General features: G+C 38.2%; 1 protein-coding gene, 1 non-coding gene and 1 pseudogene across 15 annotated transcripts in view; 1 reads left to right on the forward strand and 2 right to left on the reverse strand.

Moving 5' to 3' along the window:
• The window catches only part of DOCK3 (dedicator of cytokinesis 3), a 508,844-nt gene that overhangs the window by 307,873 nt on the left and 183,760 nt on the right, over positions 1-17,211 (reverse strand). For 11 of the 14 annotated variants that reach the window (XM_035702455.2, XM_035702450.2, XM_025456001.3 and 8 more), the window contains one exon: positions 5,263-5,359. In XM_035702455.2, the coding sequence (XP_035558348.2) occupies positions 5,263-5,359 (97 nt within the window). Of the gene's footprint in view, positions 1-3,847; positions 3,925-5,262; positions 5,360-17,211 lie in introns of those variants that run through there. The other 3 variants (XM_049097944.1, XM_049097945.1, XM_049097948.1) reach the window with 2 other exon arrangements.
• Positions 4,308-4,411, forward strand: LOC112666132 (small nucleolar RNA U13). The gene has a single exon (XR_003140757.1). It is a non-coding gene; the product is annotated as a small nucleolar RNA U13 (small nucleolar RNA).
• LOC112665847 (RNA transcription, translation and transport factor protein-like) lies at positions 9,596-11,488 on the reverse strand (annotated as a pseudogene).

A 17,211-nucleotide genomic window follows, 5' to 3' on the forward strand; every position in this document is an offset into this window, starting at 1 on the left:
CATGGTGAATAATTTTCTTAATGTACTGTTGGATCCTATTGGCTCGTATCTTGTTGAGAATTTTTGCATCCATGTTCATCAGGGATATTGGTCTGTAATTCTCCTTTTAGGTGGGTTCTTTGTCTGGTTTTGGAGTTAAGGTGATGCTGGCCTCATAGAACAAATTTGGAAGTACTCCATCTCTTTCTATCTTTCCAAACAGCTTTAGGAGAATAGGTATGGTTTCTTCTTTAAACGTTTGAAAGAATTCCCCTGGGAAGCCATCTGGCCCTGAACTTTGTGTCTTGGGGGGTTTTGGATGACTGCTTCAATTTCCTCCCCGGTTATTGGCCTGTTCAGGTTTTCTGTTTCTTCCTTTTCCAGTTTTGGTAGTTTGTGGCTTTCCAGGAATGCGTCCATTTCTTCTAGATTGCCTAATTTATTGGCATATAGCTGTTCATAATATGTTTTTAAAATCGTTTGTATTTCTTTGGTGTTGGTAGTGATCTCTCCTTTCTTATTCATGATTTTATTGAGTCTTCTCTCTCTTCTTTTTAATAAGGCTGGCTAATGGTTTATCTATCTTATTAATTCTTTCTTGGTGAATTAATCCTCTTATGATTTTGTGATATCCCTTTGCCCCTGGTATTTTCTTTATTCTGATGTCAATTTTTTCTTATAGTAATATAATTCTTAAAATATTTATTTATTTGAGAGAGAAAGAACATGAGCAGCATGGGGGAGGAGCAAAAGTAGAGGGAAAGAGAGAATCTCAAGCAGACTCCCTGCAGGGAGCTCAATACAGGGCTTGATTTCAGGACCCTGAGATCATGACCTGAGCTGAAACCAAGAGTCAGATGCTTTAACCAACTGAATCACCCTGGGTACCCCACTTATAAAAAGTAATATAATTAATTTTATTTTTATTTATATAAGAAAGAAATAACCATAATTAATATAATAATCTCTTTTTAATATAGCTTTCTTCTGATTAGTGTATGCATGGCATATATTTTTCTAACTTTCACCTCCTGTGTTATTATAAATGAAGTCAGTTACTTAACAGACAGCACACAGTTAAGTCTTTTTTATCAACTCTGTCAATTTATATATTTCTATTATTTATACGTTAGGATTTAAATCCACATTTTAGTATTTGTTCCCTCTGTTTCACTTTCCTCTGTTTTCCCTTTCTTAATTTCTTATAAGGTTACTTGAACATTTTTAGTTATTCCATTTTGGTTTATTTACAGTATTTTTATTATGTTACTTTATTAGTATTTTTAATGATTGCTCTAGAGATTATAACATACATACATAAATTATAATCTACTCATATCAACATCTTACCACCTGAAATAGAATGCAGATACCTTACCATAATCTATGCCGCTTTCCCTCACCACTTTAGATACAACTTTCTTAAATATAATATAACCTTGATATACATTGAGAACTGTACCAGTGTCATAATTTTTGTTTTGTATCCTCTAAGACAATTTTAAAAACTGAAGAGACTTTACCCCTTCCATTGCTTACTTCACTCCTATGTTCCAAGTATTCTTCCATCATCTCTTCCTCTATAGTTACTATTTTAAAACCAATCCACTATCAATACATTTTCTTAGCTTTCCTTTATCTGAAAATGTGTTTATTTCTCCTTCATTCTTGAAGTATATTTCTCCAGGATACACAATCTGGGGTAACATCAATTTTTTTTCTTTCAATGGTTAAAAAATGTTGGGCTACCTTCTTGTGTCTTCCGTAATTTCTTATGAAAAATCTGCTGTCATTCAAATTGCCATTTCCCTAATAGGGGAACACACACACACATACATACACACACACACACACACATACACACACACACACAATGGAGTATTACTCAGCCATTAGAAGGGACAAATACCTACCATTTGCTTCGACATGGATGGAACTGGAGGGTATCATGCTGAGTGAAGTAAGTCGATCAGAGAGACAATCATCTTATGGTTTCACTCATACAGGGTATATAAAAAATAGTGAAAGGGATTGTAAGGGAAAGGATGGAAAATGAGTGGGAAAAAAATGAGTGACAAACCATAAGAGACTCCTAACTCTCTCGGGACACCAACAAAGGGTAGTGGAAGGGGAGACAGGCAGGGGATGGGGTAACTGGGTGACAGGCACTGAAGAGGGCACTTGATGGTATGAGCACTGGGTGTTATATGTTGGCAAATCGAACTTCAATAAAAAAAAAAGATGTGGTATGTATGTATGTATGTGCATGTACACACTCACACACATATATAATGGAGTATTACTTAGCCATCAAAAAGAATGAAATTTTGCCATTTGCAATGACATGGATGGAGCTAGACTGTATTATGTTAAGTGAAATAGTTAGAGAAAGCCAAATACCGTATGATCTCACTCATATGTGGAATTTAAGAAAGAAAACAGATGAACATATGGGAAGGGGAAGAAACAGAAAAGGAGTGAGAGAAATAAGCCATAAGAGACTCTTATTGACAGAGAACAAACTGAGTGTTGATGGAGAGAGGTGGGTGGGAGATGGGCTTGACATGTGGTGATGAGCACTAGGTGTTGCATGTAAGTGATGAATTCTACTTCAGAAATATTGCATTGTATGTTAACTAAGTAAAATTTAAATAAAAAATTTAAAAACATGAAAAAAGTGGTATACTTAATGTAAGTACTAAGTAATGTAGAGAATTACTAAATCACTATCTTGTACACCTGAAACTAATCTAACACTGCATATTAATTAAATTGGAATATTAAAATACATAAAAATTTTAAAATACATATATACATATGTATATACAAAGATTTTTTCATTTAATTTTCAGAAGTTTAACTAATGTGACTGTACATGGATTTATTTACATTTATCCTGTTTGGAGTTCACTCAGCTTAAGTCTGTAGGCTTACGTCTTTTGCCAAATTTGGGAATATGTAAGCCATTATTTCTTCACAGTTTTTTTTAGGTCCACATTCTGTCCTATCTAGTACAGAATGCTTCAAATGTTAGATCTTTTGTTATTGTCCCAAAGGTCTCTGAGGCTATGCTTACTTTTTCATTTAGTTTTTCACCATTATTAAGATTGGATAATTTCTTTTGATCCATCTTTAAGCTCACTAATTCCTTCCTCTCTTCTTTCCATTCTGGCATGGAGCCTATCCAGTAATTTTTAAATTTTGGTTACTGTATTTTTCAGTTCTAAAATTTCCACTTGATTCTTTACATTTTCTACTTCTATTGCTGCAGTTTCTTATGTTTTCATTTGTTTCAAGAGTGTCTCTAATTGTTTAGTGGAGCAATTTTACAAAAACAGCTTTAAGATCCTTGCTGATGATTCAAACATCTGTGTCATTTCGAAGTTGGCATTGTTGATTTTCTTTTCTTATTAGAGTCGAGATTCTTCGTATAACAAGGAAATTTGGTCTGTACACTGGACATTTTAAGTATTATCCTATGACATTAGGAGTCCTATTTAAATCTTTTAATTAGCAGGTCAACCAGCTTAGCTTCAGAATGTAATCCTAGGCTCACTTTTGTGGACTGTCAATTTAAATGTCAATTTAGTATATAAAGTCTTTCCAGTACTCTTCTAGTTTCCCCCATTTGTGTGTTATGTAGATAGCAGAACTCCACTTTACTTACACTCTGCATGGATTTGGGTGGGGAAAAGCACTGCCTTATTTCAGCAGGACAAGGATGAAAAACAGGGTATTCTTGACATGGTGTACTAGAGAAGGGCACTGTCTCATTAATTGGGGAGATGTGAGTCAGTCCTGCCTACAGGCTCAGCTTGGGAGGGACCCACTTATTATTACAGGGGAAGTGGAAATCAAGAGCTCTAACCACAGGGTCCTCTGTAGAAGGATGCTTCTTCCTTACTTCAGAGCACAGGAGGAAGTCAGAGTTTTGCCCACAGAACTCTGTAAAATAAGGGCATCACCTTGTTAACACTGGGTAGTTGTGAAATCCAGAGTCCCACCCACAGGCTCTGCTGAGGAAGGTGCCACCTTGCAAGTACTCGTGAAGTTGCAGTTGGAATCCTCCTACAAGCCCCACTCAAGAGAGGTACTGCCTCATTACCACAGCAGGAAGGGGTAGAAGGTCAGAGTTTGGCCTGAGGTTCCATTGGAAAGGGACATCTTGTTATTGCAGGTGTGGGGAAGAGTGTGTGTAAGATGGAAGTTCTGATCACCAATTCCACTACTGTAATGCCTGTTGGGTGGGTACAAGGGGGTGCAGCTTTTATTGCAATGTTCTCTAGAGAACAGAAAGGATAGGTTAAAATTAAAAGGTTTCTGTCTTGATCCTTTTGTAGTTCATAAGCATGGTGATTGAGTGTTGATGCCACTATATGACATGTGCTTCACTCAAACCTTATTACAACCTCTGCACATAACTGGTCTGATATGAAGGGGAAAAAAGGTTTCTGTTTTGCTGGGTCATCCTTTGGCTAAAAGGAAAAGGTTTTCTTTGGTGCTTTCTGTGTGCACCCATTAGTATTCCAAGTGGTGGGCTTCTCTAGAGCCCAGACCAAAGTATATGAGAGGCAAGAAAAAACAACAATCAGGGACCTCACTCAATCCTTGAGTTCAAAGGTCCCTAGTCACTCCACCTTCCTTTTCTTTCAGAGTTTTCTGGTAGATGATTTATGGGTTTTGTCCAGGATTTTTGTTGTGATTAGTAAGAGGAGTATAACAGAATGTTCAGATGGAATAAACAGAACCCAAACCTTGACACTTATTTTTAGCCTAGATTTTGTGTCCTCCATTCACTCTATGCTTCCAGAGTATATGGACTAGGTTTTTACTATTCTTTCTATTAATTGTGGGCTTAGAGAAACATGTCCTATATAGCATACCCTTTAAGCTTAGTAGCTGTAAGAAACTGTTGAGACAACTTCTTGGCCTTTACTCACCTTTAGGTACACAATGAAACTCTTAAGTCTGTACATTCATTCAGTAAACACCTGTTTTATGAAAGCTTCTGGGGCTCCAGCAGTAAGGCAGCTAAAATTCCTGGTGTTATGGAACTTATATTCATTCTAGTGACTAGGATAGCATAGAGGGACCGGAGGCATACGAATAATGTGTTTTCTTCAGGTTGAACAACACTCAGTATACAATGTTTCAGTTAATATTAGGAACATTGAAAAGTTGTGATTATTCATAAATCTAAAAATTTGTAATTGGCATATATAAGATAATTCTTTTTTCATAATAGAACTTTAATGATCTAGTAAGCTAGTTATCAATACTTACCACATAGAGTTGTTTCCATAGACTGGCCCATTCTTGTAGAGTTGCTGTAACCTCAGTCACAATAGAATCTTCAAGTGGAACCACAGTTTCATACTGCCTAGAACCAGAGCCACAACAAATAGCCACATTATCTTTCATAAAATACCAGAGTGCTATCTACTGACCTTTTCAATGTGTGTAACTCAAACTTTAAATTCATGCAAATACAAAGGAGAGTTACACCCAACCGACTTTAGACTCTTTGCCATAATATACTGCAATATTTAAATGAACTAAATTAACATAAAAACATCTGCGTTTTCTATGTAAGTCCTCAATTTTACTTTCAGAAATACTGTCTTTATTTTTTTTTAAGATTCTATTTATTTATTCATGAGACACATGGAGAGAGAGACAGAGGCAGGGAGGCTCCCCATGGAGAGCCCAATGTGGGACTCAATCCCAGGACTCCAGGATCATGCCCTGAGCCAAAGGCAGACGCTCAACTGAGCCACCCAGGCATCCCTAGAAATACTGTCTTTACAACAGTTTTTTAAGGGGCACCTGGGTGGCTCAGATGGTTAAGCGTCTACCTTTGGCTCAGGTCATGATACCAGGGTCCTGAGATTGAGCCCCACATTGGACTACCTGCTCAGCAGGAGGCCTGCTGCCTCTTCTCCCTCTGCTGCTACCCCTGCTTATTTCTCTCTCTCAAATAAATAAATAAAATCCTTAAAAAAAAGTAAAACTAACTTTTTAAAAAGACTTTTTTAGGCTTTTTTCTTTAAGGCCATATACTGCCCACATCTTGCTTAAATTAATTTTTTAAATTATTAATGTCCTTTAACATTTACTAGTAATGCAAATTAGCTCCTGCTCTTGGTATAAAAGATCTGATGAAAATGGGATAAAGGGCACCCAGGCACTGGTTTTTGAAACATTTTATAAACTCTCCCTTATATGGGTATTGTATTTCCTTTGAAAATTGTGTCAGTAGAGGAATTCTGGGTCTGGTAGAAGAATTCTGATCTTGGTAAGTATCAGAAAGATGCTGGGGTTCCCTTAGTCCCATCCAGTATGGTGTCAGTCCCTGTGCTAACTGCCAAGGATTTATCAGTGAACAAAAGTGGACAAGGTCCATATCTTCAGAGATAGGGACCAGATAAGGTCTCATCGGAAGATAGGGACCTTGATTTGGGGAATATAAAAAAATAGTGAAAGGGAATAAAGGGGAAAGGAGAAAAAATGAGTGGGAAATATCAGAAAGGGAGACAGAACATGAAAGACTCCTAACTCTGGGAAATGAACTAAGGGTGGTGGAAGGGGAGGTGGGTAGGGGGTGGAGGTGACTGGGTGACGGGCACTGAGGTGGGCACTTGACGGGATGAGCACTGGGTGTAATTCTATATGTTGGCAAATTGAACACCAATAAAAAATACATTTATAAAAAAATAAAAATAAAAAAATAAAAGTCAGCCTGCAGAACCAAAAAGAGAGAGAGAGAGAGAGAGAGAGAGAGAGAGAGAGAGAAACAAAAGCAAAAATGAACTATTGGGACTTCATCAAGATAAGAAGCTTTTGCACAAAAAAAAAAAAAGAAGCTTTTGCACAGCAAAAGAAACAGTCAACAAAACTAAAAGACAACCTACAGAATGGGAGAAGATATTTGCAAATGACGTATCAGATAAAGGGCTAGTTTCCAAGATCTATAAAGAACTTATTAAACTCAACACCAAAGAAACAAACAATCCAATCATGAAATGGGCAAAAGACATGAACAGAAATCTCACAGAGGAAGACACAGACATGGCCAACAAGCACATGAGGAAATGCTCCGCATCTCTTGCCATCAGGGAAATACAAATCAAAACCACAATGAGATACCACCTCACACCAGTGAGAACGGGGAAAATTAACAAGGCAGGAAACAACAAATGTTGGAGAGGATGCGGAGAAAGGGGACCCCTCCTGCACTGTTGGTGAGAATGTGAACTGGTGCAGCCACTCTGGAAAACTGTGTGGAGGTTCCTCAAAGAGTTAAAAATAGACCTGCCCTACGACCCAGCAATTGCACTGTTGGGGATTTACCCCAAAGATACAGATGCAGTGAAACGCCAGGACACCTGCTCCCCGATGTTTACAGCAGCAATGTCCACAACAGCCAAACTGTGGAAGGAGCCTCGGTGTCCATCGAAAGAGGAATGGATAAAGAAGATGTGGTTTATGTATACAATGGAATATTACTCAGCCATTAGAAATGACAAATACCCACCATTTGCTTCAACGTGGATGGACCTGGAGGGTATTATGCTGAGTGAAATAAGTCAATCAGAGAAGGACAAACATTGTATGTTCTCATTCATTTGGGGAATATAAATAATAGTGAAAGGGAATAGAAGGGAAGGGAGAAGAAATGGGTAGGAAATATCAGAAAGGGAGACAGAACATAAAGACTCCTAACTCTGGGAAACGAACTAGGGGTGGTGGAAGGGGAGGAGGGCGGGGGGTGGGGGTGAATAGGTGACGGGCACTGAGGGGGGCACTTGACGGGATGAGCACTGGGTGTTATTCTGTATGTTGGCAAACTGAACACCAATAAAAAATAAATTTATTATTTAAAAAAATAAACTAGTGTTTTCTTCTTGTTGCAAAAAAGAAGAGAAGAGAAGAGAAAAGAAAAAGAAAAAGAAAAAGAAAAAGAAAAAGAAAAAGAAAAAGAAAAGAAAAGAAAAGAAAAGAAAAAAGAAACAACAAATACCCACCATTTGCTTCGACGTGGATGGAACTGGAGGGTATTATGCTGAGTGAAATAAGTCAATCAGAGAAGGACAAACATTATATGGTCTCATTCATTTGGGGAATATAAATAATACTGAAAGGGAATATAAGGGAAGGGAGATGAAATGTGTGGGAAATATCAGAAAGGGAGACAGAAATGAAAGACTCCTAACTCTGGGAAATGAACTAGGCGTGGTGGAAGGGGAGGTGGGCGGGGGCTGGGGGTGACTGGGTGACGGGCACTGAGGTAGGCACTTGACGGGATGAGCACTGGGTGTTATTCTATTATGTTGGCAAATTGAACACCAATAAAAAATTTAAAAACAATTAAAAATATAAAGATAGGGATCTTGTCTGGAGAAAGAATCAACAAATAATCACAACATATTGATATAAACAGTGATGAATCTAAGAAGGAAATTAAAGTGTACAACCAGTGATTTTAGCTGGGGGACATGATTTTTAAAAAGGATCAGTGAAATCTTCTCTAAACAAGTGTTAAGGCCCAAAAGATGCAAAAGGTCATAACAGGAAAAATGTATAGGGAGGAAGTGTGTAGGGAAGAAGAGAAACAGGTATAGTGCCACCTGCAGAGGAAACAGTATACAAGAAGCCACCGATAAGGGAAAGAATTTCATGATAAACAAGAACTTTAAAAAGGCTGGTATGCTGAGGCCAGCTCTCAACCAGCCTTTTCAAATGATACTAAACATTCCAGATCTTAAGTAAAATGAATGAAAAGTTACTGAAAGGTTATTCAAAGGAGGGGCACCACTTGATAATATTTTTACAATGCTTATGCCAGTTGTGAGAGATAATGAAGTATTTTCTGGACTAAAAATTTTAAATACTGATATGCTAAGGTGATTAGAACCCATAATTCTGATTTATTAGCCACAATCAACCACTTGGAAAGTGCAAAGGTAAGTGTATTTCACAAAATTAGCATTATGTATTATGACTTTACACAGGAAGATAGCTGACAAACCACACTGTATTCAAAGATGACTCAATGCATTAATATCAAGTGTCAATGAATAAAGTTACTTGATGATGTTTTATGGCTTTATTATTTTATTTTGTGTGCTTTATTTCAGCAGATAAAAAGAATCTTCTTGGAATGATGCCAGAGCATTATCCATATTCATCAAATTTATAAGCTGATTAAAATAAAAGCTTTCATCAAGGACTTTGTGAGAGTAAAATGTGATACATTTTTTTCCTTGTGTCATTAGCATCCAAGGTAGTGATTCCTAGACTCAACTTGACCAATTATTTCAAGTACTACTACAATACTTTTTAAATAAATGGTTTAATTTACTTTAATTTTTTTTTACTTTAATTTTTAAAAAGTAAGTCATGCTGAACTTCTCAGATGAAGAGTACAGCCAATGGCAAATGCCAGACCTGAAAAAGAGGAAGTCTTAATGACTTCCTACGCAAAACTGAACTGAATGATAAGCCATCCTTTATTTCTCCAAACTACTGGATAACTGGGTATAAATGTTAATTTCTGAAATTATTTTTATATGTGTTAATGCTATAAAGATAATCAGGAGATTTATAGAAACAATCAGACAAATTACAATTTTTTCCCACTTTCCTGAACTTTATTAAAGAAAAAGGAATGATGGTAAATCTCAAGAACATAGTCAATTTTCTAGGATTCTTCCCTCAAAAATGTGACATTTGATTTCCAAATACATGCCAGAGCATAACATGGTTCCCAATTATACTAAGTAGGTGAGAAGCTGAAATCCTAAAACATTCATCTTCCAACTTTCTCCAGTCTGTGGTTTGTCTTTGGATCAGCAATAATTGCCTGAACAGCTACTATGGCTTCATTAATTTTTTTTTTCTGTAGCTCTCTGAGCTATATTCAGCAATTGCAGAATTTGAGCAGTTTCATTATGAACTGCATCTCCTGTGTCAAAACCAAGACTGTGTTTATCTATTGCAACAGGCAAGCCCTCTTTTGTTTGGTTTGCTTTAGCAACTGCATCTTGTGTCAGGCACTCCTGGACCAAAACGTGAATTGCCTTAAGCATTACCAGGTAATCATCAGGACGCTGAATCTGAAGAAGGTTAGCCAAAGCCAGCCTTAAAATCAGGATTATTTACATCCAAATTGATAAATAGCTCAGCATCTTTAGCTGCATTGTCAGCATTTTTGTATTATCAGGTGCCAAGTCCTTGTATTTTTCAGCATTATCTCCACATTCAAGTCTAACAGCTAAACCAAGAAGCCAGTCAATTGCATCTTGTCAATCTTGAATCTTGAGAAGACAGTTAACATCTCTGAGATATTTTTCAAAGAACTTGGGCCAGTCACTGCTGTGGATGTTTCTTAAATCACCTCTCTCTTCGATCTTGTAGTGTCTGATTTTCTGGTCTTCAAGCCAAACAATAGAGTTTCTAAATTCTGTTTCATCTTTGCAGTTGAAGCCAGCCAGGTTGTGGTAGTTGAGGGTCATCAACTTGCATCGGAACATGGTCCCCCTGTCTCGCTTCAGTCCCCCGGGGCTTCAGTCGGGAGAGGGGAGTCAAGGAGGTACGGGACGAGAAATTACAATCTTAATGACAAAACTTAAATATAATTTAAGCACAAATAGGTGCTATGTGGTATCAACTATGAGTTCTAGTGCAGTTCTGAAGGACAGAGTTCACTGCAAACTGATGATCAGATAAAGCATCATGAAGGAAGTAATGTTCCTAAAGAAAGGTTAGGTCTGAAAGGCAAGGAGATAGAAAGAGCCCTGTTGGCTCTAACAAGCTATGAAAAAGGTACAGAGAAATAATGAGCAAAACTTTTTAACATATTAAAAAAGATTCATGCTGGGGACACATGGGAAACTGAAAAGATAGAAAGGTATTGTCAGGGCAAGGTTAAGAGATTTAAACTTGACCCTATGGAAACAGACATGGAGATGTTATAAGAGTGCTGTGGTTTGTAAGATTAAAGCAGAAATGATGTATGGAATAAAGGAGAAAGTTTCATCTATTACATGTTCAGCTATTTTAACTAGGGAGACCCATGGGAAATTTAAAATGTTCGTATTTTAAAACCATAAGGTTTTGGATTCACCTCAATTTATACTAATCTAAGTTTAAACTAAAACTAACTTATTTTTCTTAGATCATAATACACAATCAGTATCACAGACTCTTAAAATACATATATAGAATTATTACAAACACATTTTTCCACAGGCCAAGTAGAAAAAAATTCCTACTGAACCTCACTTGGAACTATGGCTTTTAGCAAGCTCAAGGGCTAAACAGATTGGACCTGAAGCAGTCCCCTCCTCCCCTCAGCCTAAGGTCAGGATCTGCCATAGCCCCAAATAGCTCTAGGGAAGGAGATCTAGCATTCTGTTTTAAGACTTGGTTCTACACGGGGGCTTTAGGAGCAGGCAGAGGTAACTGCAGAAGCACTAGAGGGATGTGCTCAGAAGAAGAGAAGGGAAGGAAAAACAAAATCTTTCATTTCCAAAAGCCAATATTGTAAAACATATGAAAATATAATGTCAAGGCTTAAAAATAATATTAAAAAAATCTTTTCAGAATATTATAAAAATCTGATAAACATTTTTATATGTTTATAATGTTTAGAGAAATGAATAACTTCCATTTTAAAAAGGAAAAGTATGGCAGGCCCCTGAGTGGCTCAGTTGGTTAAGTATCTGCCTTTGGCTCAAATCATGATCCAAGGGTCCTGGGATTGAGCCCTATGAGCTCCCTGCTCAGCGAGGAAGCTGCTTCTCCCTCTCTCTCTGCCTACCTCTCCCCCTGCTTGTGCTTGCTCTCTCTCTCTGCCAAATAAATAAATAAAATCTTTTTAAAAATAAAAAAGGAAAAGTATGAAACACAGGCAAACACAAATAAAACAAGAGACAATGAATGTGGACAGAAGAACCAATGAGAAATTTTCCAAATGAAAAGTATTATGAAGAAAGTGTCCATTGATGGTTTAATAGAAAAATGAAATGTAATATGTATATATAAAGGAATGGTATTCAACATTAAAATAAATGAAATTTTGATACATTCTACAAAATGGATGAGCTTTGAAAACATTATCTTAAGTAAAATAAGCCAAAAGAGCAAATACTGCATGATTCTATTTACATGAGGTACCTAGAATAGGAAAATTCATAAATAAAGAAGAAAGGTTCCCAAGGGCTGAAAGAAGGGGGAATGGGGAGTTACCTAAGAGCTACAGAGTCTCTGTTTGGGATGATGAAAAATTCCAGAGTCGAATACTCATGAAGGTTGCTGCCAACACTGTGAATATACTTAATGCCACTGGATTACACTCTTAAAAAAAATGGTTGAAATGTTCATTTTATGTTATGAATATTTTACCACAATTTTTAAGATGTCAAAAAATAACAGCAGTGGGGAAAAAATAACAAACCTCAACAGAAAAGATACATGTTGGGCAGAATTCAAGAGAAAAATAATAGCAAGGTAGTACTGAATAAATCACTCCATAATGTAATCAGAGCAAAAGAGTAACCCAAGTATGAAAGACTACTTAAGAGACATAAGGGAGGGGATGCCTGGGAGGGGATGCCTGTGTGGGTCAACAGTTAAGCATCTGCCTTTGACTCAGGGTGTGATCCCAGGATTCTGGGATCAAGTCCTGCATTGGGCTCCCTACAGGGAGCCTGCTTTTTCCTCTGCCTATGCCTCTGTCTCTCTCTCTGTGTACCTCATGAATAAATAAAAATTAAAAGAGAGAGAGAGAGAGAGAGAGAGACATAAGGGAGAAGTAAAAGAATTCCAATCTACCCGTAACAGGATTCCTAGGAGAAAAGAATGGCGGCGTTATAGAAAACTGTGGTTTTCTTTTTCTTAGCTCTCCAGTATTATAACTCCTTTCTTTGATAAAAACCCCAAATGTAGAGACAGAGTGGCCTTCTACTATACAAGCAGAAAATAACAGACACTTGATTTCTCAGCCCCTCTATGACTATGGTAATGGCTTATTACCTGAGCTCCATCTATCCCAGACTTAGAAAGGGAAACCAATTACCCAAAGAAACAGAGACTACAAAGAAACCAACTTGGTGGCAGCTACAGTTAGTTTCCAGAGGCAGCAGTCCTGTGGAAGGATTCAGTTTTAAGATAGTGAGGGGACTAGAGGAGGCTGAATTAAATATGGTAGTCAGGATATGTCTCATTGAGATTTGAGAAAAGACTTGAAAGAAGTGACAGAGTTTTAGCTAGGCATAGTACTCCAAGGAGAGGAAACAGCATGAACAAAAACTTTAAGGCAGAAGCATATCTGATATGTTTGAATAAAAGCAAGGAAGCCAGTGTAATTGAAGCTGACTGAGAAATAAGTAGAGCAGAGGAGGCAAAGTCTGATCATAAAACCCTGTAAGCCTTTGTAAGAACTTTGGTTTTTATGCTGAGATAGGAGCCATTGGAAGGTTTTAAACACAGGAGTAACATGATCTAACTATTTTTTAAAAATTACTCTGGCAGCTATGTTGAGAATAAACTGTTTAAGAGGGCATGAATAGAAGGGGAGAGAGCAGTTAAAAGATACGGAAATAATATAAGTAAGAACCATAATCATAGAAAGTCCCTACTTGGGGAGAGGCAAGATTGTGGAAGAGTAGGGTCCCCAAATCACCTGTCCCCACCAAATTACCTAGATAACCTTCAAATCACCCTGAAAATCTACGAATTCAGCCTGAGATTTAAAGAGAGAACAGCTGGAATGCTACAGTGAGAAGAGTTCGCGCTTCTATCAAGGTAGGAAGACGGGGGGGGGGGGGGGGGGGGGGGGGGAATTAAAGAAACAAAAAGGATCCAAGGGGGAGGGGCCCCGCGAGAAGCCGGGCTAAGACCAGGGCGAGTGCCCCCAGGACAGGAAAGCTCCATCCCAGAGAAGCAGGAGCTACACCAATCTTCCCGGGTGGAAAGGCACTCGCAGGGAGTTGGAGCAGGACTCCAGGAAGGGCGGGGATGCCCTCAGGCTCCCTGGGACACTAACAGACACCTGCGCCCAGGAGAGTGCGCCGAGCTCCCTAAAGGACTGCAGCGGGCACGCATTGACCCGGGAGCAGCTCGGAGGGGCTCAGCGGCTACCACAGGCATATATTAGTTTAAGAGAATGATGTCATAAACTCAGTAGGCTGTGTTCATTCCTTTTCATTCATTTTTTTTTCCTTTTTTCTCTTCTGACTGGATATTTTTAAGTGACTTATTTCTGAGTTCACAAATATTTTCTTCTGTTTGATCAAGTCTGTTGTTGATACTATTAATTACAGTTTTTATTTTGTTTACCATATACTTCAGCTCTAGAATTTTGAGTTCCATTTCTCTGTTGAACCTCTCATTTTGTTCATTTGTTCTTTTCCTGATTTCACTATCCATCTGCGTTCTCTTATAGCTGCTGAGCTTCCTTAAAATAATGTTTAATTCCTTTCCAGGCAATTTATAGACTCTATTTCTTAGGATGGTAAATGGAAAATTAATGTGCTTATTTGGTGGTGTCATATTTCCTTGATTTTCCTTATTCCCTGATGTTTTTGCATTGCTGTCTTTTATTCTAAGAAGTTACCTTCTCCAGTCTTTACTGAGGGCCCTCAGGAGAGAAATGCCTTTACTAGTCAATCCAGGAATAAATTCTAAAGCTCTCTTAGATCTTTTCTATATATGCCATAGCTCCACATCTCTGATTACTGCTTTAGTGAGAATTCTTAATATTATATGCCTTCTCTTGATCTCACAAAGCCAGGCCAGGTGCTGACTGATAACTTCTCACTTTCCCTAGAGCAATACCTGAAATGCTCGAGTCATATGCCTTCTCCTGATCATGCAGAGCTTATCTGGCTTTCTGCAGAATCACAAGTCATATGCAAAGGCTTGCAACTCACCATCCATGGAGCACATGAAATGTAGGTGATATAGTTACAGGAAGAGTGGGTAAGGCAGCCAGAACATTCTAAGTGTCCATGAGCCAGTTAGAAGAATCTGTAGGAAGATGTTCCCACTGGTTTATAGGCAGGCTTCTTGGTGGGAGTCTCTAAAGTGGCTAGTTAGTCAGATCTGTGGTTCTATGATGATTTGTGAGCCCTGGTTGTTATGAGTCCTCACATCTCTTACCAGCTTCCAGCCTCTCTCAACCACTTTGCTGTGCTGATTACTTCAGGATTCTAAGCATGGAGCCTCTAAAGTGGTTAGTCAGTCAGATCTGTGGTTCTTTGATGACTTCTGAGCTCTGGTTGCTGTGAGTCCCATCTCTTAACTGCTTCCAGCCTTTCTCAACCACTTTGCTGTGCTGATTACTTCAGGATTCTACGTATGATGAGAAAAAAGCAGGCCTCTAGGGCAGCATCCTATATGGCAAGAAACTTAAGTGCTCATTCACTGCTCTCACAATCCCCTAGTAGAAAAACTGCAGGCCAAGTGAATCTCTCTTGGCAATAAGCTGTGACTCCTTTGGGAAGGATGACACAGGTAAAGTGAAACTTTTCTTATCCTCTTCAATGCATCTATTCTCAGATTTTTCGCTTCAACAGTATGCTACATTTCTTGAGTGGAATCTCAACAGAGCAGAAATGGAAAACAATGTAAAACTTCAAAAGTAGCATCCGGAACGTAATGTCCATTATCTAAGTCCTGAATCCAGATTACACAAAGGTAATCTCGTCCATTGCTAGTTTTAAAGATTGATGCTTCTGTGAGGACATGGTAGAAAACTCCCATTCCACCGTCTTGCTTGTCACTCTTCAAGTCCATTTTTATTTTTATTTTTATTTTTTTTAATTTATTTTTTATTGGTGTTCAATTTACTAACATACAGAATAAACCCCAGTGCCCGTCACCCATTCACTCCCACCACCCGCACTCCTCCCCTTCTACCACCCCTAGTTCGTTTCCCAGAGTTAGCAGTCTTTACTTTCTGTCTCCCTTTCTGATATTACCCACACATTTCTTCTCCCTTCCCTTATATTCCCTTTCACTATTATTTATATTCCCCAAATGAATGAGAACATATAATGTTTGTCCTTCTCTGACTGACTTACTTCACTCAGCATAATACCCTCCAGTTCCATCCACGTTGAAGCAAATGGTGGGTATTTGTCATTTCTAATAGCTGAGTAATATTCCATTGTATACATAAACCACATCTTCTTTATCCATTCATCTTTCGTTGGACACCGAGGCTCCAACCACAGTTTGGCTATCGTGGCCATTGCTGCTATAAACATCGGGGTGCAGGTGTCCCAGCGTTTCATTGCATTTGTATCTTTGGGGTAAATCCCCAACAGTGCAATTGCTGGGTCGTAGGGCAGGTCTATTTTTAACTCTTTGAGGAACCTCCACACAGTTTTCCAGAGTGGCTGCACCAGTTCACATTCCCACCAACAGTGTAAGAGGGTTCCCCTTTCTCCACTTCCTCTCCAACATTTGTTGTTTCCTGCCTTGTTAATTTGCCCCATTCTCACTGGTGTGAGGTGGTATCTCATTGTGGTTTTGATTTGTATTTCCCTGATGGCAAGTGATGCAGAGCATTTTCTCATATGCATGTTGGCCATGTCTATGTCTTCCTCTGTGAGATTTCTGTTCATGTCTTTTGCCCATTTCATGATTGGATTGTTTGTTTCTTTGGTGTTGAGTTTAATAAGTTCTTTATAGATCTTGGAAACTAGCCCTTTATCTGATATGTCATTTGCAAATATCTTTTCCCATTCTGTAGGTTGTCTTTTAGTTTTGTTGACTGTATCCTTTGCTGTGCAAAAGCTTCTTATCTTGATGAAGTCCCAATAGTTCATTTTTGCTTTTGTTTCTTTTGCCTTCGTGGATGTGTCATGCAAGAAGTTACTGTGGCCGAGTTCAAAAAGGGTGTTGCCTGTGTTCTCCTTAGGATTTTGATGGAATCTTGTCTCATATTTAGATCTTTCATCCATTTTGAGTTTATCTTTGTGTATGGTGAGAGAGTGCTCTAGTTTCATTCTTCTGCATGTGGATGTCCAATTTTCCCAGCACCATTTATTGGAGAGACTGTCTTTCTTCCAATGGATAGTCTTTCCTCCTTTATCGAATATTAGTTGACCATAAAGTTCAGGGTCCACTTCTGGGTTCTCTATTCTGTTCCATTGATCTATGTGTCTGTTTTTGTGCCAGTACCACACTGTCTTATGACCACAGCTTTGTAGTACAACCTGAAAT

The sequence above is a fragment of the Canis lupus genome, chromosome 20 (genome assembly GCF_003254725.2).
Source record: "Canis lupus dingo isolate Sandy chromosome 20, ASM325472v2, whole genome shotgun sequence".
NCBI lineage: Eukaryota > Metazoa > Chordata > Mammalia > Carnivora > Canidae > Canis > Canis lupus.